The sequence below is a fragment of the Danio rerio genome, chromosome 9 (assembly GCF_052040795.2).
Source record: "Danio rerio strain M-AB ecotype USA chromosome 9, GRCz13ab, whole genome shotgun sequence".
In the NCBI taxonomy this organism is placed as follows: Eukaryota; Metazoa; Chordata; class Actinopteri; order Cypriniformes; family Danionidae; genus Danio; species Danio rerio.
Window position 1 is genome coordinate 58,614,505 of NC_141029.1, and position 24,709 is coordinate 58,639,213.

Here is a 24,709-nt window from a genome sequence, read left to right on the forward strand (position 1 = left end):
GCAAGTGTCTTCTTTATATTTTAATTGTGCTAAATATAATAAATAATACTAAAATGTAATTATTATGCATGGAATAATGTTCATCATCATTCAGCGTAACAGATAAATCACTGTAAAAATAAGACACTCAGATTTACTTTGACTACTTGCAGAAGTTATTTTATGATATCTGTAGGTCATTTACTTATTTAAATATGTTTACTTTTATTTGTGTGTCTTCTTCTACTCTTTCTGGATTATTAGGTTCAATTGTTTTGTATGTCTAATGTAAAAAGAGCTGCATGTCTGTAAGTAAATGCTGAAATAAATGCAACAGAAATCTACTTAAACTAATAAAGTAAAGCTCTTGTTTTGAGCTGCAATTGCCACACGGAATATGTGATGATACGAAATGTGATGTCATATGTAAATCTTCTAGTCAGCAGTGTAAAATCTAGTGTTATGAAGGATTGTGGCAATAAAATAAAGATTTTAGATGACCATTAATGAGGGTTTTGGTCAAACAGGAATAATTGAAGACTTTTATTATGTCAGGAAATGATGATTGTTCTAAATAATACATGACATAAACTAGTGTCACACTCTATTAACACTATGTAATTTTAACTAAACTATTGTAATATTAAAGTCTCTGTTTTCTGTAAAACATAAAGAATATATATGTCAGCCATTAGTTTTTTAGAAAGTAATTAAAATTAGCAAAGGGTAAAGAATATAAAGAGGTATTACACTTGTCTCCATAACAACAAAATAAATAACCCTGTAACACGCTGTTTTGTGAGGAAAATGATGATTTAATAAGAATGAAAGGCTAATCTGTGGACTGCGAAAGTCAAAGCTCCTGTCAGTTCATGTAACGTTACCTCTGATAAACATCATCAACACCCGGCAGCTCAGAGCTTAAACTCGCGTGTTTTAATAAACCTCACCTCGCTCTTCCTTTGCAGATACTTTTGCTTTAATATTTCGATTCTCTCATCGAGGTCTGAATCAGATTTGCTGCTCATCTTCATTTAAAACCGCCGCCGCTGAACTGTAAACATTCGCTGAAGCCGCAGGAAGTTACAGCACTACGAGCGAGCGTCAAAATAAAAGTCAGCTGGAGCGTTTTTCTGCAGTAGTTTTACAGAAGTGCAATGCCTTGTGGTGGCTTTTCTGGATAAATGTATATAATATTTATAATAATAATAATAATAATAATAATGATAACAATAAACGTTATTATTAGTATTACATTGTATATTTATTATTTTACACGAGTTACTTGTTTGTGTTGTCTAAAAATGAACATATTTGTCAAAAAATATGCCAATTATTTTATTTTTATGCACAAAAATGCTGACAATATTTAAAAAAGGTATTATTCATAGCGACCCGAGTTCGATTCCTGCTCCCCATACTTTCCTGTCAATTCTCTCTACTGTCCTATCGAATAAAGGTGAGAACCCCTTAAAAAATACACGTATATACATAATACATATATATATATATATATATATATATATATATATATATATATATATATATATATATATATATATATATATATATGAATGAAACTAAACCTTGATGTATTAAACAAACAATATCATTATCAAATGACTTACTTAACCTTATATATCCACAAAATGTATTTTCTGAAGATTATTTTTTCATATTCTGCTAAAAGTCAACATTAATTCATGTTGCTTAATATATATATATATGTCTAAATCATGGCCCTGTTTGTTGTTTTGTTCTGACAATAATTTAAAATGTTCAATATTTTATTTTAAATCAAAGTTAGGACTAAGTAATGACACATTTATTTATTTTTTTTTCTGATGATAAACGTATTGCCACATGCAACCGATTTAACGATGTTCCTGTCAGGAAAAACAATAAGTAAAAGATTGTTTCATTATGTTTTCATGCACACGGTCTGAGTAATGATCAAATTACACCTTTAATGCAGGTTAAAGTCAATGGTAAAGTCAATTTAAAACAGCTGCTTCACTAGAGCTGCTGTAGTATCGGGGGTTTCCAACAGATGGACTCGTCACTTTAACATGGAAAACCCTTATTCATTAAAGACATGGAATACAGCTGTCTGCTTTACCTGACAAAAATTACAACAAAACAAGTCTAATAAGACTGATTCATACACATTATCTGCTTTCATTCATTAATTTTCCTTCGGCTTGGTCTCTTATTCATCTAGGGTCGCCACAGCGGAATGAACTGCCAACTATTCCAGCATATGTTTTACACAGCGGATGCCCTTCCAGCTGCAAAAAAACCTGACCTTTGAAAAACCTTGAAAAACCAAACTGAAAAAATTATCTGGGCTTGGGTTTTCCATTGACCAAAACATTGGGTTAAAACAACATTCAAAGAAAGGGACACAGTAACGATGTGAGAAGATTGAAGGGTGTCAGAAGATAATAACATTTATTAATAACACACTGTGGTTTGAGAACTACAAAGGAAATAGAGTGTCACGGTGGCTCAGTGGTTAGCACTGTCGCCTCACAGCAAGAAGGTCTCTGGTTTGAGTCTCGGCTGGGTCAGTTGGTTTTTCTGTGTGGAGTTTGCATGTTCTCCCCGTGTTGGCGTGGGTTTCCTCCGGGTGCTCCGGTTTCCCCCACAGTCCAAACACATGCACTATAGGGGAACTGATGAACTAAATTGCCTGTAGTGTACGAGTGTGTGTGAGTGAATGAGTGTGTACAGGTGTTTCTCAGTGATGGGTTGTGGCTGGAAGTACATTCGCTGTGTAAAACATGCTGGAATAGTTGGTGGTTCATTCTGCTGTGGCAATCCCTGATGTATAAAGAGACTAAGCTGAAGGATAATGAATGAATAATGAATGAATGATGATTTGATTAAAAAAGGGGCGTGTCACTTTTCAGCCCTCAAAAGGTTCGAGCAGAGCTCCAGGAGGTATGGATTGAGACATTCAGGCTGTGTTCCACTCCACGATTAGACATGCACATCCCCTTCACCCAATGCCATGTTAAAGCATCCCACATCAAGTGAATAAGGGAAGCATACATGGACATATCTTTGATTTGAATAAGGGAGCGAATCCTAATCTGCAATTGCCTCTCTGGTTCTACCGCTGTATTACAAAAAATAATAAAATTACTAATGTTTTGCTTTTTACACTTTCTTTACACACCTGAAACTTGCCAACAGCCCTTATTCATTGTTGCTCTTATAGTTGTGTCCTCATTTGTAAGTTGCTCTGGATAAAAGCGTCTGCTAAATGACTATATGTAATGTAAGCTTTATATCTCCACTCCAGCAACTATAAATCCCAGAATGCAATGCGGTTGTGACATCACAACAGTGTAGTTCCCAAGTGCTCAAGAGTTTAGGGCACGCCATTCAAACCCATTCAGATGCTCGGCCAGTAGTGGACAGTGGAGTGACGTAATCAATGACGTGCATTTGAGAGAACAAGATGAAGAGGTGTAAAACTGTACAGGAGAGCAACTCCAGTGACCCAGTGGTCTCCGTCTGACTGGGTCATTATCAGCCAATCATCACCTGTCCTCCAGAACCGCCTGACATTGTTACACCTGAGGAGGCTTTCACACAGCTGATTGTTCCTTCTCATTTCTGCTCAGGAGCCGACACCTGCTAACAATGCAGGAAACTTCTCTCTGACACAAACCGGCTTCCGGTAGACTAATCAGTGTGTGTTTGGGAATAAGTGCTAAACGAGAACTCTGCTGAACTCTCTCTGTGTGCTCCTGCAGCCCATCCTCACAACCCAAATCACAGGCATTTCAGCAGGAGAACAGCGCGGCTTAAACCATGAAAACACTCATGAGCTTCCGTGCTCCCTCCTCGAGATATATTTATTTCTGCTTCACACAAGTGTCTATTATTATTAGAAAAATAAACTATATTATTACACTTCACGACTTTAATTTCACATTTCATTTAAATATTTAAATGTGGGCAGCACGGTGGCGCAGTGGGTAGCACAATCGCCTCACAGCAAGAAGGTCACTGGTTCGAGTCTCGACTGGGTCAGTTGGTGTTTCTGTGTGGAGTTTGCATGTTCTCTTCCATATCTGGTGACTGATTTATTTATTATATTATTGAGCAACAGTTATTTATTAATTTGCAACAAGGATACTCATGCTGTGTTCACACCAGACGCGGAACACGCGGATAAATCGCGCTATTCGCGCGTAAATAGTCGCATGAACATTTGAGGTTACTCGCTTCATTCGCGTGTCAAACCCCACTTCATTCGCGTGTCAAATTCACTTCAGAACAGACGCGGAAACTCGCAAAGCGCTCAATTCGCGCCATGCACAGCACGCAATTCTCGTCAGTCGCGCTCCAGGATGTCTATTTTCTCGCGTTTGCATTGACTTAACATGTAAATCACTCGCGCTTGACGCATTACTTTACTACAGCAATCCAAAAAATAAATGTTTTTTAAAGAGGCTAAATTCACCTTAAACACCACCAAACTGCCCATACTTCCCTACAATTTCATGTCTATATTACAAATATTGTCAAAAGTATGAAAAAATACAGCGTGTATTCCTCAAAACATAGGGGGCGCCCTTGTATGTTCACAATGTAAGCTGAATGTCACCTGGTGGTCATATCTTGTACTATCTGGTACTATGCAACCCAAGCTCATTCTGAAAACGTAGTCCCGCTGACGTTTCTGGAGACAGCTGAATACGTCCCGGGAGGTACGTACGGCTGCATTAATTTTTTTCAAGCGAACGCTGCGGGGCGGTGTGACGCTGTTCCCTGTCGCGCTTGCCTTACCTCCTTGTGGAGGGCTTTCCCACTGCAACCCGTTTGTCCACTCAGCTCACCGTGAACGTCGGCAGGCTCGAGATGCAGAGAGGAGTTGACCACGGCGATCGATTTCGAGTGCGGGGAAGAGCAGTTCCAGCAATCAGGTTAGACAAAAACAGAATCCCCAAAATTAAGTGAACGAGTTTCGTAACAGGGTGAGAAGGCGGTGAAATCCGAAAACACGGTAGAATAAAAAATCAGGGCTTTTCTTTTTTGGACGGCTTTTGTAAACTGTTGCTCGGGTTTAGGGAAGCGAGCGGGCGGGCGGGTCGATTGGTAAAATTGGTTGGGTTCAGGGAAGGAGGAGGGCGGGTCGGCCGATTGGCCGGTCGCGCAGTCAATCATCTGGTTAGTTGGACAGCGGCCTCTGGTGGGTTCACGCGAGAACAGCGCGGGCGCGAACTGCACTCACGAGAGGCGTTTGAGATGCGAAAAAGCGTACAACAGCGGCCTCTCGCGGATTCGCAAAAACAAAAACTGCAGCCGTACGTACCCGCCGGGACGTATTCCACGGTCTCTAGAAACGTCCGCGGGACTACGTTTCCACAATGAGCCTGGGTTGACTAAATGCTACTGAAAGCAACTTTAAATTTGTAATATAATTTGGTAAAAATTTTTAGCTTTGATTTTCTGTCAATTTTTAGGCTAAAACATGCTTTTGTGAAATACATATATCATATAATATAATGATCTATACATTTATTGGGTGCTCCGGTTTCCCCCAGTCCAAACACATGCAGTACAGGTGAATTGGGTAGGCTAAATTGTCTGTAGTGTATGAGTGTGAATGAGAGTGTATGGATGTTTCAACTTTGTGTACACCGACTCACTGTACATATCGCTGTCAACACTGCCAATTCTACATTGTCCTGTTTTGAGTATGTTGTTGTGCTTTGCAGTATTTGCACTGTCTGTATTCTGTACTGTCTGGAGCCAGCACCTAAGCTTTTCACTCATCATAGCACACGTGATGTTGATGATGTGGCGATAAAAGTGATGTCATTTGATTTGAGATGGGTTGCAACTGAAAGGGCATCCGCTGTGTAAAACATATGCTGGATAAGTTGGCGGTTCATTCCGCTGGGACTGAGCCGAAAAGAAAATGAATGAATAAAAGAATAATGCATTAGTAAATGTTGAACTATGAGTAATAAATGATGTAGAAGTATTGTTCATTATAAATACATTAACTAATAAACCCTTACTGTAAAGTGTGACCAAAGACAGTTAATAACCCATTAAAAAGAAAATGTCAGAGTTTATTTGCTTTTTAAAGTTGTTTTGTGTGTTATTGTTAAACCAGAAGTCTGCTGAGCTCTATGTGGTCCTTTCTTATCATTACAAATGAAATCACATGCAGGAGAATTAGCGTGGCTTTGACCATAAAAGCACTCCTGAACGTCAGGCCATCTGTAGCGTCAGCTCCTCTGACAGTAATAATACGCCTCTACCGCTTCATCCTCGATCAATATCATGACGTGAAGCGTTTGAGCGTCCGGCTGGGATTTGGTGACATTAAGCGACGCAGATGTTTTGTGGTTATGTCTGCGTGATCATGTGTTTATTCATTTCAGGTCAAATGAGAGGAGCTGGCCTCCTAAAAGCCCTTCAGATGCTCACAGCAGCGGCGTCTGTGGAAAACACACTCAGATTGACAGCGTACACACACCGCTCGCAACATCTGCACTTATTGTTATGTTCTGTTCTCATGGAGCTAAACGAAATATCCAACATAAAACATCTGTTAATGTCCTTTTATACTCCAGGGTTTCTGCAGATTTCACCAAGCCAAGTTTAGGACTTTTTAAGACCTTTTTAAGACCATTATGAATGAAATTCTGACTTATACAAGGCTAAACGCTACCATTTTTACTGTCCCCTTCAAAATAATTCTTCACTCATTCATTTTTCTTTGGCTTGGTTTCTATTTCGGAGGTTGCCACAGTGGAATGAACCACCAACTATTCCAGCATATGTTTTACACAGAGGATGCTATTCCAGGTGCAACCCAATACTGGGAAAGACCCACACACACTCATTCACACACACACACACTCATACACTACATCCAATTCCCCTATAGCGCATGTGTTTGGACTGTGGGGGAAACCAGAGCACCCGGAGGAAACCCACGCCAACACAGGGAGAACATGCAAACTCCACACAGAAACACCAACTGAGCCAGCCGAAACTCAAACCAGACGTTCTTGCTGTGAGGACACAGTGCAACACCACTGAGCCACCGTGTTGCCAAAATAATTCTTATTACCTATATTTTACATGTGTTCTCAAATCAAGCACACCATAGCTCCATACATACACATATTTTATTATAACTTTATTTTATATGACCTACAAGTCAATATTTCAGAAAATTGAAGACGTTTTAAGGCCTAAAATCTTTTTTAGACATAAATTCGAGACCCTGGACTGCTTTTAGAGGCATCTTAAGAGCTGCTCACACTAAAAAATTTATTGAAAACAAGTTACATTTTGAAAGTTAAAATGTATAGAAATTGTAATTTATTATTAATTTAGCTGCGTCGTTGATGCTTGAGACTCAAAAAACAGCTGAGCTGAGTTTACTTCACTATATTGCAATTAAATCCTAATCTAATCATGATGAATTAAAAACCTTTGGAAAGAGAATCACTGCAGTGGGATCTTTCTGTGTTACGTTTTTAAACCCTTGTATTGCAGTCTAAACACAAAACAATCATGACAAACTATATATCATTTTGAAAGCTTGAAATGTCTAGTTTCCATATCTGGTGACTGATTTATTTCTTAAATTACTGAGCAAGTTATTTATAATGTTGTAACAAGGATACTCAGAGTGGTAAAGCATTACTTTGCTATAGCAATCCACATGTAAGAGTTTTCAAGGCTAAATTAAACTCAAACACCACCAAACTGCCCATACTTCTTTAGAATTTCATATCTTCTATACAAATATTGTCAAAATAATAAATAAATAGTTTATATTCCTTAAAACATAGGGGGCGCCTTTGTTGTCCTACTAATGTAAACGGAATGTGGTGAACTCTGGTGGTCATGTCTGGTAGTGCGGCCATACCAAATCTTAGAGGTGGCCCAGAGTGTATTTTTAAGGCTTGGTTGTGTTTATGGAAAGCAGTGTGCTCATGTTTCATTTGTAGAAAATGGCATTATTTTTCATATGTCCTACTTTGATTATATACAGCTACCTGCTAACATGAAAACCATTGTCATATTTCCTAGTTCCTCTGAAGACCCACCCTCAAGAGGCTCTGATTGGTCAGCTAACATAATGTGCTGCGATTTGCTGGTCAGCTCCACATCACCAGGATGCGTCTCTGTCTTAGCAATAGAGTGCCTATGGCTATGTCTCTTGATTCTGCTTTTCTATGGTTCAGCCAATTATATTTTCAAGGTCAGGAGAGAAGCGTGAAGGCGGCCGCACAAGTCTTCACAGCAACACTGACAGCTTCACACTGCGTTAAAAGTGTCACATACTGTATTTACAAGGTATAATTCACCCACAAATGTCATTTCCGTCTTCATGTAATAATGTATTCACGGCCGCAAAATCACACATGAGCTGACCGCCAGCTGTTTCTTTATTTCCAAGAAACCGCGTGCACTCATGACACCTGCTTTAGTGAACAGAAGCTGCATATGCTGTGAATAACAGGTAATGAAGTTGTAAATAACGTTCCGTTTGTTTCACAGAGCGATTGTTTGAGAGCAGACCTGAATGAATGATTTGCATTTGTGTGTGTTTTCTCACAGTGACGGCAGCCATGAGCCACACTAGGAAGTAATAATGAAACCTGAGCGCACATTTAAATGATCATATTGCATTTTACAGTTATGATTACGACAAGCATTTGATATGGTTTTTCTTTCATAGCTAACGCAGAGTGTTGATCATGAAAATAAATACAAGGAGTCTGATAATGACAAATGTCTGATTTTACCAGTGAAAACATATGGATAATGCTGACAATGACAAACGACAAGCACATGTCTTAAACATAATAATTCAGCTTTATAATTCTGAATAGTTGTATTCTGATGTCATCATTTTACTGTGAATTCACAAACAGGACATATTGAAAGTCTGTTCAAGTCCACCATAATGACTGTACAAAATGTAGTATTTTAAGCAACAGTAGAGCTAATAAAAGCTAGCTTTTTCTGAGATATCAACTTTAAATTTGGAATATAAATTTTTCAGATATTTAGCTTTATTTTTTGTCAAATTTTAGGCTAAAACAGGCTTTTGTGAAATACATATTTTATGTATTATATATGGGGGCTCAACAATAAGGACTGCATGAGAGATGTTCGGGACAGTAGAGAGAATCCTTTGTAGCGTACAGCCCACAGATAAATTACTTAGTATTTCGCATGGGTTTTACGACTCCTGGCTCCAAGAAGTCTGGATTTTCGTGACAGCTTAAGTAATCTAGAGAGACTGGAGAGATAAGCCTGGAACTTCAAAGACATTCCTGCCCAAATACACACACACACACACACACACACACACCCACGAGGCTGTTCCGACAGAAATGAACTCATCAAATCCTGAACCAGCACAAAACTAAAGTGTTATGTTTTGTAAACTTTGTATCTCATTTCTGACTTTTCTTACCTGTGTAACCTCTCTTATAACCTGTATGCCTGTTCCTTTTAGGCCTTTTTAAAGCATAAATAATGTGAGGATGTGAAAAATCATGTTGATGCACTTTTAAACCCCCCATGTTTGGTACCGATGGGTTTCTGCTGACATTTTACAACACATGATGCATAGAGCAAGATCATAACTCGCATTGCTTTATTCTTTAATCCCCTGTATTAAATGCCTGTCCGCATGCTTTGGGCGGACACTCAAATTTGCATACGAGCAGCCTCGAGACAAAGGAAGGTTCGCGCGCAAACTTTGTCCTGAAATCATTGGTCAGAATGCTGAAGGGGTTGTCACGTGACCCGCAGGTATAACTAGACTTCTCCACAAACATCCGCAGAGAACGTCCGAACAAAGAACCCATAAAAACGTGGCCCCTTTGAGGGCCACGCGGTCTTCTAAGCCGCATGGACTTTTCCCGCCACGCTTTTCTTTATTTTCCGGCAAAGTAAACTCAGTTTAAAGTTTGCGATCGCGTTCCTCAGAACTGTATTACAAACTCAACGCATCAAGAAGGACATCAAAGGAGTTTCATCAGGACGGAAGCATAAAAAGACAGACCCCAGACATTATGTCCAGCTATTTTTAGTTATGCGATTAAGCTGTGCCCCTTTTATCAAAAAAAGGTGTTTTTGTTTTTATAATCTTGGTGGTCCTTAATGGTGCGTGTGGAACTGAAAGTTTTGTCACTCTTTTATCTGAAATCTCTATTTCCTCACTTTACTATTTCTCTTTGTTGTTACACGTTCTATAGACCCGATATCTCCACGTGGTTTATCTTTGTTCTGTGTTTAATGTACATTTGTGTGTTTGTTCGTTATCTGTCTGACTAGTCAATAAATCCCATTATAATCAAATGAATTGTATTGTTTGCCTCACGAGAAAATGTCCCTGAAATACAGATTCCCCTGCCTAGCTATTATAAGTTGTTTAAAACTTTTGAATGATTAATCTACTGCGCAAGAAGTAGCAATTAAATTCCCTTTTTCTAAATGAATAGACCATTGCCGTGGCCGCTCGGAAGAGCGGCGGCTCTGCTTGTGTTTGTTTAGTCAAATTAACAATAAATTGATCCGGAATATTAATGATTAATAATAATTTCTAATTGTTGATAATTAATATTCATAATCTGAGAGTCCGCTCGGTCGAGCGGGCAGGATCATATACAATCATATGTTTGTTTGACCAAATTGACTGAAGCTTAAGCCGGAATATTAATAATTAAGAATAAACCATTATTGTAGATTATTAATATTCATAAAATGAGCTAATTTCTGTTACACCTTACTGGCCCAATCAGGCCAGTGCTGCCTTGTTACAAAACTTTAATTTGCCTGTGACTATTTGTCAATTGCTTGCAAATACAGTTTTAGAATCGAGAAACAATTTGTGCTTTTAAGTCTTTGAATGCTGCCTTTTCTGTGAAGTCGTAAACGTCATATTGCTTTTTGGTTCCTCTTATCTGATTGGATGATGTGAGCATGTTATTTTTTCCACAACCTGGTAAAAACCAATACAGTGAAGAGACGGCAACATGATGACAACAACATCAAATTATGAGGCTAAAAGAAAACGTCTGTCTCTAACGTGTCTAACGTATTGACATGGGTTCAACACGGCAAAAAAAATGAGGTGATGTTTTACATAGTTTTCTGTCACTTTGAAGTCAGCCACCTTTTGTTTTGCAGTAAAATACCTGCACATTATTCACAGACACTATTTTTGACACATTATTTAAAATATGTGGGTAAGAATTAGCTATTTTTTATTTATTTATTTATTTTGGTGGGCCCAGTGAAATTTTTGGCAGGGCAAGTAAAAATCTGAACCGCTGGTCCAGTCGGGCCAGTAGAAAATGTCCTTAGCGTTGAACCCTGTATAGTAAACTATACGATATTTGGTTAATTATTTTCATAAACATAATGATGCTACTTTAATTTCCTTTAACTTTTTGAACTGCTACAATCTGACATTTGTCTTCTTTTAAATGAGACCAGCCTAAAATCTCTGCACCAAAACATGAAGATTGACAATCATTTAAGCTGAATGTAATTTTCATGTTTATGTTCAATAAGTGAGGACAAAAAGGTGAGAAACAAAGAACCCCGAACTCACATAGCATAACAAATTACCCTGAAGGACAATACTGTTAGAACTATTAATATGTGCAAAGATCCTTTAAAGAAGCATATTTGTTTTACTGACAGTCATCCAGCGAGCCAGCGACACGGTGGCGCAGTAAGTAGTGCTGTCGCCTCACAGCAAGAAGGTCGCTGGTTCCAGCCTCTGCTGGGTCAGTTGGCATTTCTGTGTGGAGTTTGCATGTTCTCCCCGTGTTGGTGTGGGTTTCCTCCGGGTGCTCCGGTTTCCCCCACAGTCCAAACACATGTGCTATAGGGGAACTGATCAACTACACTGGCCGTAGTGTATGAGTGTGAATGAGTGTGTATGAGTGTTTCCCAGAGATGGGATGCAGCTGGAAGGGCATCCGCTGCGTAAAACATGTTCTGGATAAGTTGGCAGTTCATTCCGCTGTGGCGACCCCAGATTAATAAAGGGACTAAGCCGAAAAAAATGAGTGAATGAATCCAGCGAGCCTGCGTTCATGTGTGTTCATATATCATAACAGCATCTGTAATGTGTTTTTATTTGCAGAAAGAAAGAGAAACACACACTCCAGTTATTGTCCACATCATCGATGCCTTTAAATCAACACTTAATCTGCACGTTATTAAGTGTATAAATCTCTCTCGCAAGCTTGAAGGGAACTAGTCAATAAAGCCCGGACACAGCACGAACAAATAAATAAATCTCAATCTTACTCTAGCTTTGGGTTTTATTTTTTTTAATGATTTTTAAAGCCGGGGCAGCATGGTGGCTCTGACACCTCACAGCTAAAAGGTCACTGGTTTGAGTCTCGGCTGGGTCAGTTGGTGTTTCTGTGTGGAGTTTGCATGTTCTCCCCGTGTTGGCGTGGGTTTCCTCCGGGTGCTCCGGTTTCCCCCACAGTCCAAACACATGCGCTATAGGGGAACTGATCAACTACACTGGCTGTAGTGTATGAGTGTGTGTGTGTGTGTGTGTGTGTGTGTGTGTGTATGGGTGTTTCCCAGTACTGGATTGCAGCTGGAAGGGCATCCGCTGTGTAAAATATATACTGGAGTTGTTGGCAGGTCATTCCACTGTGGTGACCCCTGAAATAGAGACTAAGCCGAAGGAAAATGAATGAATGAATTTTTAAGGTCAATATTATTCACTCCTTCAGCAATATTAGTGTTGGATTGTCTCCAGAACAAACCACTGTTATACAATGACTTGCCTAATTACCCTAACTTTACCCTAATTACCCTAGTGAAGCCTTTACATGTCACTTTAAGCTGAAAACTAGTGTCTTGAAGAATATCTAGTCTAATATTATGTGTGTATATAAATTCTCCATGCAAATATTATAAAATGAATTAATTAATTGACATAAAAGGCTAATAATTCAGACACATAATCTTCTTTGGCCGTATTGTTGTATTCTGACTCAGCTTCTGGTGGTAATAATGAGGAAAGCATGCATCTGGGGTTTATTAATAGGTTAAATTAAACGTACGTAGATGGAAAAAGGCAAATGTCACAAGGGTGTTGTCTCTGCTCAGCTTTCCGTATGAACTGCCGGTAAACGCGCCGTTAACTAGGCCTGATCCAGTGTGTAATTCATTATTGAAGCATCAAAGACACACTGGAAACGCGATCGGCGTGCGTCACCGTTACGGGAAAGGCCCCGGTAAACGTCTCAATCCAATCAGGAATAGATTAACGAGCCCACAGGTGTGGATGTGTTCAAAACATCGACAGCTTTTCATTTTCAGGCTGCATTGACGTTATATATAGTCTCCGCTATTTCCTTTGCTCTTCAGTATTTTTCTATTCCTCATTAATTTGATCAGTGCAGGACAGAGATGTATTTTTATATTTAGACACTGACCTCCCTCTATAATTTTGGAGATGAGTAAACAAAATAAAAAAGAGACGACTTCAAACATGTTACGTCATTATTGACGAGCAAAAAATAAATAACAGTGAAACGCACATGCAGATCATTTCTGTTGCAAACAAACTTGTGTCTGTTTCTATATTAAACATCCTGTGCTGTTTTAAAGACTGATTATAATTAATAGAGAGAATCATTTACACTACTGGTCTGTCTTGATTCTGATTGGCTGCAGCGTAAGGCGTGCCGTTATTTTCAAATAAACACACAGCTGAAGTAGTTCCAGCAGGTTTAGACCGTATTACATGTGTAAAGTTTGGTGTGTGTGTGTTCAGAATATAGACAGAATAAAAGTGTAAAGTTTGGTGTGTGTGATCAGAATATAGACAGAATAAAAGTGTAAAGTTTAATGTGTGTGATAAGAATATAGACAGAATAAAAGTGTAAAGTTTGGAATGTGTGAAATGAATATAGACAGAATAAAAGTGTAAAGTTTGGTGTGTGATCAGAATATAGACAGAATAAAAGTGTAAAGTTTGGTGTGTGTGATCAGAATATAGACAGAATAAAAGTGTAAAGTTTGGTATGTGTGAAATGAATATAGACAGAATAAAAGTGTAAAGTTTGGTGTGTGTGATCAGAATATAGACAGAATAAAAGTGTAAAGTTTGGTGTGTGTGATCAGAATATAAGCAGAATAAAAGTGTAAAGTTTGGTGCGTGTGATCAGAATATAGACAGAATAAAAGTGTAAAGTTTGGTGTGTGTGATCAGAATATAGACAGAATAAAAGTGTAAAGTTTGGTGTGTGTGATCAGAATATAGAAAGAATAAAAGTGTAGTTTGGTGTGTGTGATCAGAATATAAACAGAATAAAAGTGTAAAGTTTGGTGTGTGTGATCAGAATATAGACAGAATAAAAGTGTAAAGTTTGGTGTGTGTGATCAGAATATAGACAGAAAAAAAGTGTAAAGTTTGGTGTGTGTGATCAGAATATAGACTGAATAAAAGTGTAAAGTTTGGTGTGTGTGATCAGAATATAGACAGAAAAAAAGTGTAAAGTTTGGTGTGTGTGATCAGAATATAGACTGAATAAAAGTGTAAAGTTTGGTGTGTGTGATCAGAATATAGACTGAATAAAAGTGTAAAGTTTGGTGTGTGTGATCAGAATATAGACAGAATAAAAGTGTAAAGTTTGGTGTGTGTGATCAGAATATAGACAGAATAAAAGTGTAAAGTTTGGTGTGTGTGATCAGAATATAGACAGAATAAAAGTGTAAAGTTTGGTGTGTGTGATCAGAATATAGACAGAATAAAAGTGTAAAGTTTGGTGTGTGTGATCAGAATATAGACAGAATAAAAGTGTAAAGTTTGGTGTGTGTGATCAGAATATAGACAGAATAAAAGTGTAAAGTTTGGTGTGTGTGATCAGAATATAGACAGAATAAAAGTGTAAAGTTTGGTGTGTGTGATCAGATTATAGACAGAATAAAAGTGTAAAGTTTGGTGTGTGTGATCAGAATATAGACAGAATAAAAGTGTAAAGTTTGGTGTGTGTGATCAGAATATAGACAGAATAAAAGTGTAAAGTTTGGTGTGTGTGATCAGAATATAGACAGAATAAAAGTGTAAAGTTTGGTGTGTGTGATCAGAATATAGACAGAATAAAAGTGTAAAGTTTGGTGTGTGTGATCAGAATATAGACAGAATAAAAGTGTAAAGTTTGGTGTGTGTGATCAGAATATAGACAGAATAAAAGTGTAAAGTTTGGTGTGTGTGATCAGAATATAGACAGAATAAAAGTGTAAAGTTTGGTGTGTGATCAGAATATAGACAGAAAAAAAGTGTTAATGTTGGTCTGAGCAAACGTAATATAGATTTGAATACTTCTGTTAAGTGCTGCATATATGTTATTATAAAAAATGAGTAAAAAATATATCTTGTGTATAATTAGAATATATACTTTTTTATTAAAACATGTTATAAAAGCAAGTCTAGTAATAAAAAGGTTTTTTGCCTGCAACCAAAAAATACAAACAAAAGTTTACTTATTCACATCTACAGAGTTATTACAGAGATAAGTCATTCAAAAATGCAAAAAGTACTGAGTTTACTTTTACTCAAAGCAGTTTTACATTTTGAAGAATGTTGAACACCAGAAAATATTAACATGACTATTAGGAAATCCAAATAGCCTAACCCTAACCCTACGAGTATAAGCAAACTGTTTCCAAACATTTTCCACAATATTGTTGTATGTGTGTGTGTGTGTGTGTATGTTCAGCAGAAAAAAAGAGACTCAAAACAGGTTTGAAAAAAGTGAAGAGTCAATAATAAATGATCACAGAATTTTCTTTTTTGTGTGAACTGACCCTTTAATAATATCTTGAATCGTGTTTGACACGAAAGTCGAGGTTAACTTGTCAACAAACACTTGTGGTAGTTGAAACCCTGTTTAAAAGTGTTGTGTGTAATACAGCATACAGTTGACTTACCGAACCTTTCCTTTCTCTAGCATCAGGGTTTCTGTCGTGATTTTATCGTCTTGATCCTTATAATTGGCGCTCAGCATCAGGGAGTGATCGGGAGCGCGCTCCTCTAATGAGCCCGCGCGCGGGAGTTTCCCTAGGCGTTGATTGGTCGCGGGTGAGTAGAGTCTTTCACAGCCGCATCATCATGACTTCAGTTGTCTACTAGAAGCAGCTGAACTAACGGAAACTAACTAGTCATTCTGCCCAGCAGCAGCAGCAGCACTCGGACATGGGCTTCTCGGCGATCTGCTGTTTACTCTGGTTCATCAGCTGCTTTTATTCGGCTGTTGGTGAGTAAATACCACACTTTATTTCAGTTTACTGTCACTTAGTTTTCCATTAGTTTATCCACTTCTCATCCTGAGGAAAAATGCTGACATCATTTGTTGGGATCCTGATGTGATTTCAGTCATAATTCAAGCATGTAAAATAAATATATGTTGGAAAAGTTGAGTTTAGAAAGGTTTTCTTTTGCTCTTGTGTTATTTCATCATGCACTCAACAAATGACATTGGCTGCTTATTCAAACTACTTATTTAAAATGAGCTGAAACAACACATTTACTCTGTTTTTCGGGGACAACTTAGTTGTTTTATGTTCAATACTAAAATTAGTAAGAACTAATACGTTAACTTGATTCCTTCATGTTGTTCCAACACAAATCGATTGTGTGGAAGCCAGCATATTTTAGTGTAATAGTTTTGTTTATAAAACTAGCGTCTAAACTTATTAAAGTTTGTCTAATTAAATTTAATAAATCTTTATTCATATAATGTGTTTTTACAATGTAGATGAAGCTTACCATAAATGAGGATAATAAAGAGCCTTAAAATGTTTAAAAAATGTAATATAAGACATCTAAGAGAAGCAGAAAATATGAAAAAACTAAAGTTAAATTACAGAAACACTTAAAATAATAATACAGTAAAACACAGTAGTAATGAATGTACTTATATTTACATTTCTAACACATTTTAAAGTAATTTAGATACAAATTATTTATAAAATCTGTTCTTAAATGAAAGAGAAACAACAATATTAAGCAGAATTATCTTAAATTATAATAATGAAGAAACATGAAAACCGTAATAGCACTCTTTTAAAGAATAAAAGTTGCTAATGATTTTAGTTTTATTTACAAAAGTTTATGTTTTTTAAAATGGGCTGGAGCAATTCCTTGCAAATATCAACCTTGCCATGAAATAAATTACATTTTTACCAAAATAGCAAAACCCTTTCTTAGTTTTATGTGTAGACTTTTTTGTCTTTTAAACTGTAAAATGCTCAAAAGTATCTCTGTCAGTGTTTTCAAACATTTATATTTGATTTATCAAAGTCACACATCCGTCACATTCACAATGGATAGATGTCACATTTATAACCAAGCTTTTTTCCTCATACATTCAAAAATGTCACATAAAATAAAATCAATCATGTTTGTTGTATAGTGAGCAACTCTTATCCTCCTGATTAGCATTATTTTTGGGGGTTGTGCAGTTTAATTAAGTATGTTGTTTACTGTAAACTCGCTGACTTTTTTGGTCACGTCCATAACGCATGTTTATTTCCCTCATTTAAAGTATAAAACATGTTTACAGACTGATATTTTCTGATCTCATAACTCTGTGGTCAGTAACATATAAATAAAAGTTTTAATATAATGTTAATATACACTCTCTCTGTCAGTTTATGTTTTGAGTTTTTACTGCAAATGCCACATCCACATCGCTGGAACTGCTCGCTGATATTTAAATATGTTTTAGTCAGCATTAATGGGCAAATGAGCAAGTTAATTAATAAATAATTGACGTTTATATTTAATTTCAGAAAGTTTTCCAAGTCCACTGACAGACTGTGATGATAATGATTCATCTGATTATATTCAGGTATATTCATTATTTCATTGTTTTGTTTGTGTTTTATGATTGCATTCCTGATTCTTGATCGTTCTAATGCGTTTATGATTGATTATTTTTCTACGTTGAGTCCTTGTATTTTTTTATTGCGTGTTTTATTCTCTCTGATTTTGTAGTTCTTTGGGCTTTAAAAAGTGCATTATAAATAAAATGTAATATTATTATTATTATTATTATTATTGTTAAGGTTGCATTACTACTGTAAACACTGTACAAACTCTGTTACCTTGTAAAGTGATTTGTTTCTGTGATGTAAAGCTGAGTTTCCGCATCATTACTGCAGTCTCTTCAGTGTTCGTGATCCTTCAGAAATCACTATAACAGGATTTTATTTAGCAGCATGTGTTTGAAATATTAATATTTTGTTATAAATGTTTTTGCTGACACTTGATTCACGTTGTGTGTTGCTTAATTAGTAAAACAACTAATTTCTTAGTACTCTTTTTGATTTTTACTGACCCCGGTCTTTTCAAATCTCTCGAACTCCGTCAAATGCTGGTCATGTGGAGTTTCTGTTCACACTGATGATCATCGTCAAGCAGCAGATCACAATGTTAGATCATTTCTGAAGGATCATGTGACTCTGAGGATTGGAGTGGGTTAGTTTGTGTGTGTGTGTGTTATGAAGTTAAGAAGTTTAGATTGTCATCAGTGTGTGTGTGTGTTGACATGCAGTTCAGATGATCATTGGTGTGTGTTAATATGAAACACCTCCAGTAATCAGTGTGTGTGTGTGTGTGTGTTATGAGGTTTAGCTGGATGGTCATCTGTGTGTTAGTGTGTGTTGACATGTAGTTCAGATGATTGTGTGTGTGTTAATATAAAACACTGTCGATAATCGTGTGTGTGTGTGTGTGTGTGTGTTTCAGGGCTCGGCTGTGCTCAGTTCTCTGTGTGCTCTGCAGTGGAGGGATCAAGAGCAGGTGAGTGTGTGTGTGTGTGTGTCTGTGTGTATGTGAGTGATTTACATATCTGCTGATCATCATGAGTGTGACGTGTGTGTGTGTGTTTCAGGAGCACATACAGAATGTCTTCAAGAGGGTGAGTGCAGTTTCTCCTGACCTGAGCAGCTCTGATCAGATGTGTGTAGACTGACCTGTGTGTGTGTGTGTGTGTGTGTGTGCAGTTCCTCTTCCACTACTCTAAAGCACAGAACTCACTGGGCTCGGTGGAGAGAGAGGTATGAACATCACACTCTGCTCCAGCAATCTGTGTGTGTGTGTGTAAAGCACATCTGATGACTGTGTGTGTTTCAGTCTCATTCGGTTCACCCGCTGATGCGTCTGTCGCCCAGACTCTCTCTGCGCAGGAAGAAGCAGCAGCAGGTGTGTATAGCTCTCCTCTGTGTGTGTGTTTGTCATTTTTAAAGATTTAGAGTGTCTTCTGAGTAACGTGTGTCTGTTTCTTAGAGAAGCTGAAGAACGTCTGCGGGGCTTCTGCGAGAAACATTCGAGGTGCGTGAACACAAAACACACACATGACAGGGCAGGGCTCACACTAGTTCACTTGTATAACCTTTCGTCAGTGTTAACACTTCATAGTAGGGGTGTCAAACTCAAATCCGGCCCGCCATATCACTTTATGTGGCTTTATGCTGCGAGTCTTAAATACAATTAAACCTTGAGCTTCCCCTAGGACATCTTTTTTGTTGAGTTGTCAACTCTGTTATCGTCAACTCTGTTATAATGAACTGTTACTTTCCATCAACTCTGTTACCATCAACTCTTACCAAGAACTCTGTTATCGTCAACTGTTACTGTTACCAAAACTGTTATCGTCAACTCTGTTACTGTCAACTCTGTTACTGTTATCGTCCACTCTCTTACTATCAACTCTGTAATTGTTAACTGTTGTCGTAAACCGTTATCGTCAACTCTGTTATCGTCAACACTCTTACCGCCAACTGTTATCGTCAACTCTGTTATCGTCAACTCTGTTATCGTCAACTCTGTTATCATTAACTCTGTTACCAAGAACTCTGTTGTCATCAACTGTGTTACCGTCAACTCTGTTACTGTCAACTCTGTTATCATCAACTATTAACTGTTATCGTCAACTGTTAACTTACTGTCAACTCTCTTACTGTTATCGTCAACTCTGTTATCGTCAACTCTGTTATTGTCAACTCTGTCACTGTAAACCCTTTTTACCATCAACTCTGTTACTGTTATCTTCCACCTTCTTACCATCAACTCTGTAATCGTTAACTGTTGTCGTAAACTGTTACCATCAACTCTTTTACCAAGAACTCTGTTATCACCAACTGCTCGATCGTGTAGATTCGCACTCTATAACATCAGAAAGATCCGACCCTTCTTATCTGAACAAGCAGCTCAACTCCTTGTTCAAGCTCTTGTTCTCTCCAAACTGGATTACTGCAACTCTCTACTAGCCGGGCTTCCAGCTAACTCTATCAAGCCTCTTCAGCTGCTCCAGAACGCAGCAGCACGAGTGGTCTTTAATGAAGCTAAAAGAGCACATGTCACTCCGCTGCTCATCCGTTTGCACTGGCTGCCAGTTGCTGCTCGCATCAAATTCAAAGCTCTGATGTTTGCTTACAAAGCGACTTCTGGCTTTGCTCCTTCTTATCTGCTCTCACTTCTGCAGATGTATGTGTCCTCCAGAAACTTGTGTTCTGTGAATGAACGTCGCCTCGTGGTTTCATCCCAAAGAGGGAAGAAATCACTTTCGCGAACTCTCACGCTCAATCTGCCCAGTTGGTGGAATGAACTCCCTAACTGCATCAGAACAGCAGAGTCACTCGCTATTTTCAAGAAACGACTAAAAACTCAACTATTTAGTCTCCACTTCACTTCCTAATCTGCAATTGCCTCTCTGAATATCACACTAACTGTACCAAAAAAATAAATAAAAATAAAAAATAAATACTAATACTACTAATACTTCCCTTAGACTTTACAGACCTGAAACTTGCCTATAGCACTTATTCATTGTTGCTCTTAGTTGTGTAAATTGCTTCCTTGTCCTCATTTGTAAGTCGCTTTGGATAAAAGCGTCTGCTAAATAACTAAATGTAAATGTAAATGTCATCAACTATTAACTCACCGTCAACTCTGTTATCATCAACCCTGTTACCAAGAACTCTGTTATCGTCAACTATTAACTCACCGTCAACTCTGTTATCATCAACCCTGTTACCAAGAACTCTGTTATCGTCAACTCTGTTATCGTTAACTGTTAACTCACCGTCAACTCTGTTATCGTCAACTCTGTTATCATTAACTCTGTTATCGTTAACTGTTAACTTACTGTCAACTCTCTTACTGTAATCGTCAACTTTGTTATCATTAACTCTCTTACCAAGAACTCTGTTATCGTCAACTGTGTTACTTATTGTCAACTCTGTTATCGTCCACTCTCTTACTATCAACTCTGTAATAGTTAACTGTTGTCGTAAACTGTTTTCGTCAACTCTGATATCATCAACTTTGTTACCAAGAACTCTGTTATCGTCAACTGTTAACTCACCATCAACTCTGTTATCAAAAACTCTGTTACAAATAACCCTATTATCGTCAACTGTTAACTTACCATCAACTGTTACCATCAACACTGGTATCATCAACTCTGTAATTGTTAACAGTTGTCGTAAACGCTGTTATCATCAACTCTCATCGTAAACAGTTATTGTCAACTCTGTTACCATCAACTCTGGTATCATCAACACTGTAATCGTTAACAGTTGTCTTAAACTTTGTTATCGTCAACTCTGTTACTATTAACTCTGGTATCATTAACTGTTATCGTCAACTCTGTAATCGTTAACTGTTGTCGTAAACTCTGTTACCATCAACTCTGTTATTGTCTACTCTGATCGTAAACTGTTATTATCCACTCTGTTATTGTCAACTGTTAACTTACCGTCAACTCTGTTACCATCAACTCTGTTACTGTTATCGTCAATTCTTACCATCAACTCTGTTATCGTCAACTCTGTTATTGTCAGCTGTTAACTTACTGTCAATTCTGTTACCATCAACTGTTACTGTTATCGTTAACTCTCTTACCATCAACTTTGTTATCGTCAACTCTTATCATAAACTGTTACCCTCAACTCTGTTACCGTCAAAAATGTTATAGTCAACTCTATTATCGTCAACTCTGTTACTGTTGCCAACTGTTACTGTCGACTGCTGACTCTATTTTCAACTCTGTTAACCGTTATGGTCAACTTTTTTACTATTGCATCTCTGTTACCGTCGACTGTGTTGTTGTTGATTCCTTTAATCAATTGTTATCGTCAACTGTTTGTTTAAAATTACAAAAAATTACCAAGTTAAACCATTAGCAACAAACGTTTCCAGTCTTGCATTAGTTCACAATAATAATGGATTAAGTTTACTGTAAATAACACATCTATTATATATCCAGGAAAATTAAGGCACATGATATAAATGTACCTGCTATTCTGGAGCGAGTCCTGTACTCGGGTATGAGATAATTGTGTAAATGAATGTGTTCTTCTCCTCCACAGACGTCCTCTGTTCATATCTGGGATTCTCTCTGACTCCGTAAATCTACAAACATCATGAACAGCACCTGATTTCATTAAAGCTCTTTTAATAAACGTAACCTCATGCTTGCTGCTGTTTTCTCTATTATTGCTGAAGGTCTTCAAGTCCATCGCAGACAGGAGATTGAAGTGAAATGAGCTGAAATTGTTGTTTTTATTTCTGTCCTCGAGCGTCACTTTAGTGGAAATGTGTGTGTGAGAGAGTCATTAACACACAAACACACTGCAAACTCTCTCAAATAAACAGAGATGTATAAAGTACTAGAGACCCATACTTAAGTAAAAGTACAAGTGCTTTATCAAAAAGTGACTTGAGTAGAAGTAGAAGTGCTCTTTAAGCACCATACTTAAGTGGAAGTACAAAAGTATTCAACATTTTTTGTACTTAAGTATTGCAAGTAGTTTATTTCAAAATTTACTACTCAAGTACTGAAAGTAAAAGTACAAGTATTGTGTAATGTAGTTATTAAAGAAAGCAGTCAAAATACACTAATTGTTTTGTTTATTTTAAATATCTTTTTTGGGGTACTTAAGCAGAATGAAAAGAAACATGGCTTATGATACTGTTTTTCTCTGTAAATAGTTTCTATGGTACAAGAGCTCACATCGTCAGGCCCTCTTACCAGAAAATGCCTTCACTGATGAGATAATTCAGCATGTTCACTCACATACATACTCTCTCTCTCTCTCTCTCTCTCTCTCACACACACACACACACACACAAACACACTGCCCTGCACACACCTAAATGTACACTCTCTCCCCACTCTCACACATTCATACACTCTCACACACACAGTTCTCTCTCTATCTCTCTCTCACACACACATTTTTGTGAATTGTGGGGACATTACATAGGTTGCAATTGTTTTTACACTCTCTCTTACACACACACACACACACACACACACACACAGACGCACACACAGGTACAATCACACTGTTGTTTTCTCTTACACATTATTCACTCACACTTTGGGAGTTTTGAAGTTTGATTGGTTAATACCACAATGAACAGGAGTTCTGTCTTCTGGAAGCACTCGTGAAACTAAACTAAACAAGCAAACTAAATCCTGCTTCACTAATTCACTTGATTTTGATTTTATTGTAAAAAAAAAAAAAAAAAACAGGAAAACGTGTATATTACTGTGTTAAATGAAAATCTGAAATATTTTATGGCTTATGGCTATGATTTAGTAATAATTGTTATTTATTTTTATCATGTTTTTAATGAAATTGGTCTTACAGTTCATATTTTCTGTAGTATATTTATTAATTCTGGTACTTTTACCATAAACCAACATCTCAACCATTTGGTAGAGGCTGATATTTTAGAAATAATGTGATGTGTTGAATAAAAATACACTGATTGTGTTAACTAGCGACATTAGGAGTTAAGAAATGCAATCAAAGAAATTCTATAGCTTTTGTCTTGGTGTGACAGTTAAAGGGTTTTTTGTAATAAAAATTTTGTCCTTTTTGTCCTTTAATACAGCAGTCAGATATACGAACTGTGCCCTTAATTTGACCTGCTCAAAGAAAACACTCTTTCTGGATGTATCAAACAAAACTCATGCACAGAAGACAGCACGAGCATTTACAGCTAATAAACTCATGTCAATATTATCCCGCCTGCTTATTAAGCGCTGACAGGCGGGTCTATGATTGGGTATTGTCCAGAAAGGGCTTTAGAAATATAAGCGCTGTTCACCCATGGCGGGAAGAATACGCGATTATCACAGGTAATAGACACAGTGGAGAAAACTTAATTGCACATGAGGCACGCTCATGTCTGGATTCTCAGCTTCAACAGCTGAGAAGAAATGAAAAGTTACCTTACAAACTGGCCAGCGGGTCAAATGTCCAAAGTGAGAGAGCGAGAGATAGGCAGAGGTGAAGTTTTACAACATTTCTCCCTAACAGTAAACTAGCGACTGGAGTGCTGTGCCGCCTTCTCTCACCCTCGCGCCTCCGTCCTTCGCCATAGTATTGCGACATCGCGCATAGGAGATAAATGACGTCATCACGTAATCACCGGTTATGACCTATTATTACTGAAGTGATATCAATCATTTTGACACCCATAGTAACGAGTAACGATGCAGCACATAAAAAATCTATCGGAGTAAAAGTATTAAGCTCATGGAAAATATGTACTTAAGTAAAAGTGGAAGTAGGAGAAAAAAATAATACTCCAGTAAAGTACAGATACTGCCTTTTAGTACTTAAGTACAGTAGTGAAGTAGTTCTACTTCGTTACTATACA

At 37.4% G+C, this 24,709-nt stretch overlaps 2 protein-coding genes across 5 annotated transcripts in view; one reads left to right on the plus strand and one right to left on the minus strand.

Moving 5' to 3' along the window:
- ccdc138 (coiled-coil domain containing 138) overlaps positions 1-16,665 on the minus strand; it is a 41,072-nt gene extending 24,407 nt beyond the window's left edge. For 2 of the 3 annotated variants that reach the window (XM_087268527.1, XM_087268528.1), the window contains exon 1: positions 930-1,069. In XM_087268527.1, the coding sequence (XP_087124653.1) occupies positions 930-1,013 (84 nt within the window). In that variant the 5' untranslated portion in view covers positions 1,014-1,069. Of the gene's footprint in view, positions 1-929; positions 1,070-15,957 lie in introns of those variants that run through there. The other variant, XM_087268529.1, reaches the window with a different exon arrangement.
- Positions 16,147-22,502, plus strand: nms (neuromedin S). 2 transcript variants are annotated; one of them, XM_087268637.1, is made up of 8 exons: positions 16,147-16,283; positions 17,821-17,879; positions 18,779-18,832; positions 18,924-18,950; positions 19,036-19,089; positions 19,166-19,234; positions 19,319-19,363; positions 22,405-22,502. In XM_087268637.1, exons 1-7 carry the CDS (start codon positions 16,223-16,225, stop codon positions 19,325-19,327), a joined length of 333 nt encoding a protein of 110 aa, XP_087124763.1. In that variant the 5' UTR covers positions 16,147-16,222; the 3' UTR covers positions 19,328-19,363; positions 22,405-22,502. The 2 variants fall into 2 exon arrangements, with proteins under 2 accessions (XP_087124763.1, XP_087124762.1); XM_087268636.1 differs by having other exon boundaries at positions 19,324-19,363.
- Positions 22,503-24,709: the final 2,207 nt, after the last annotated feature.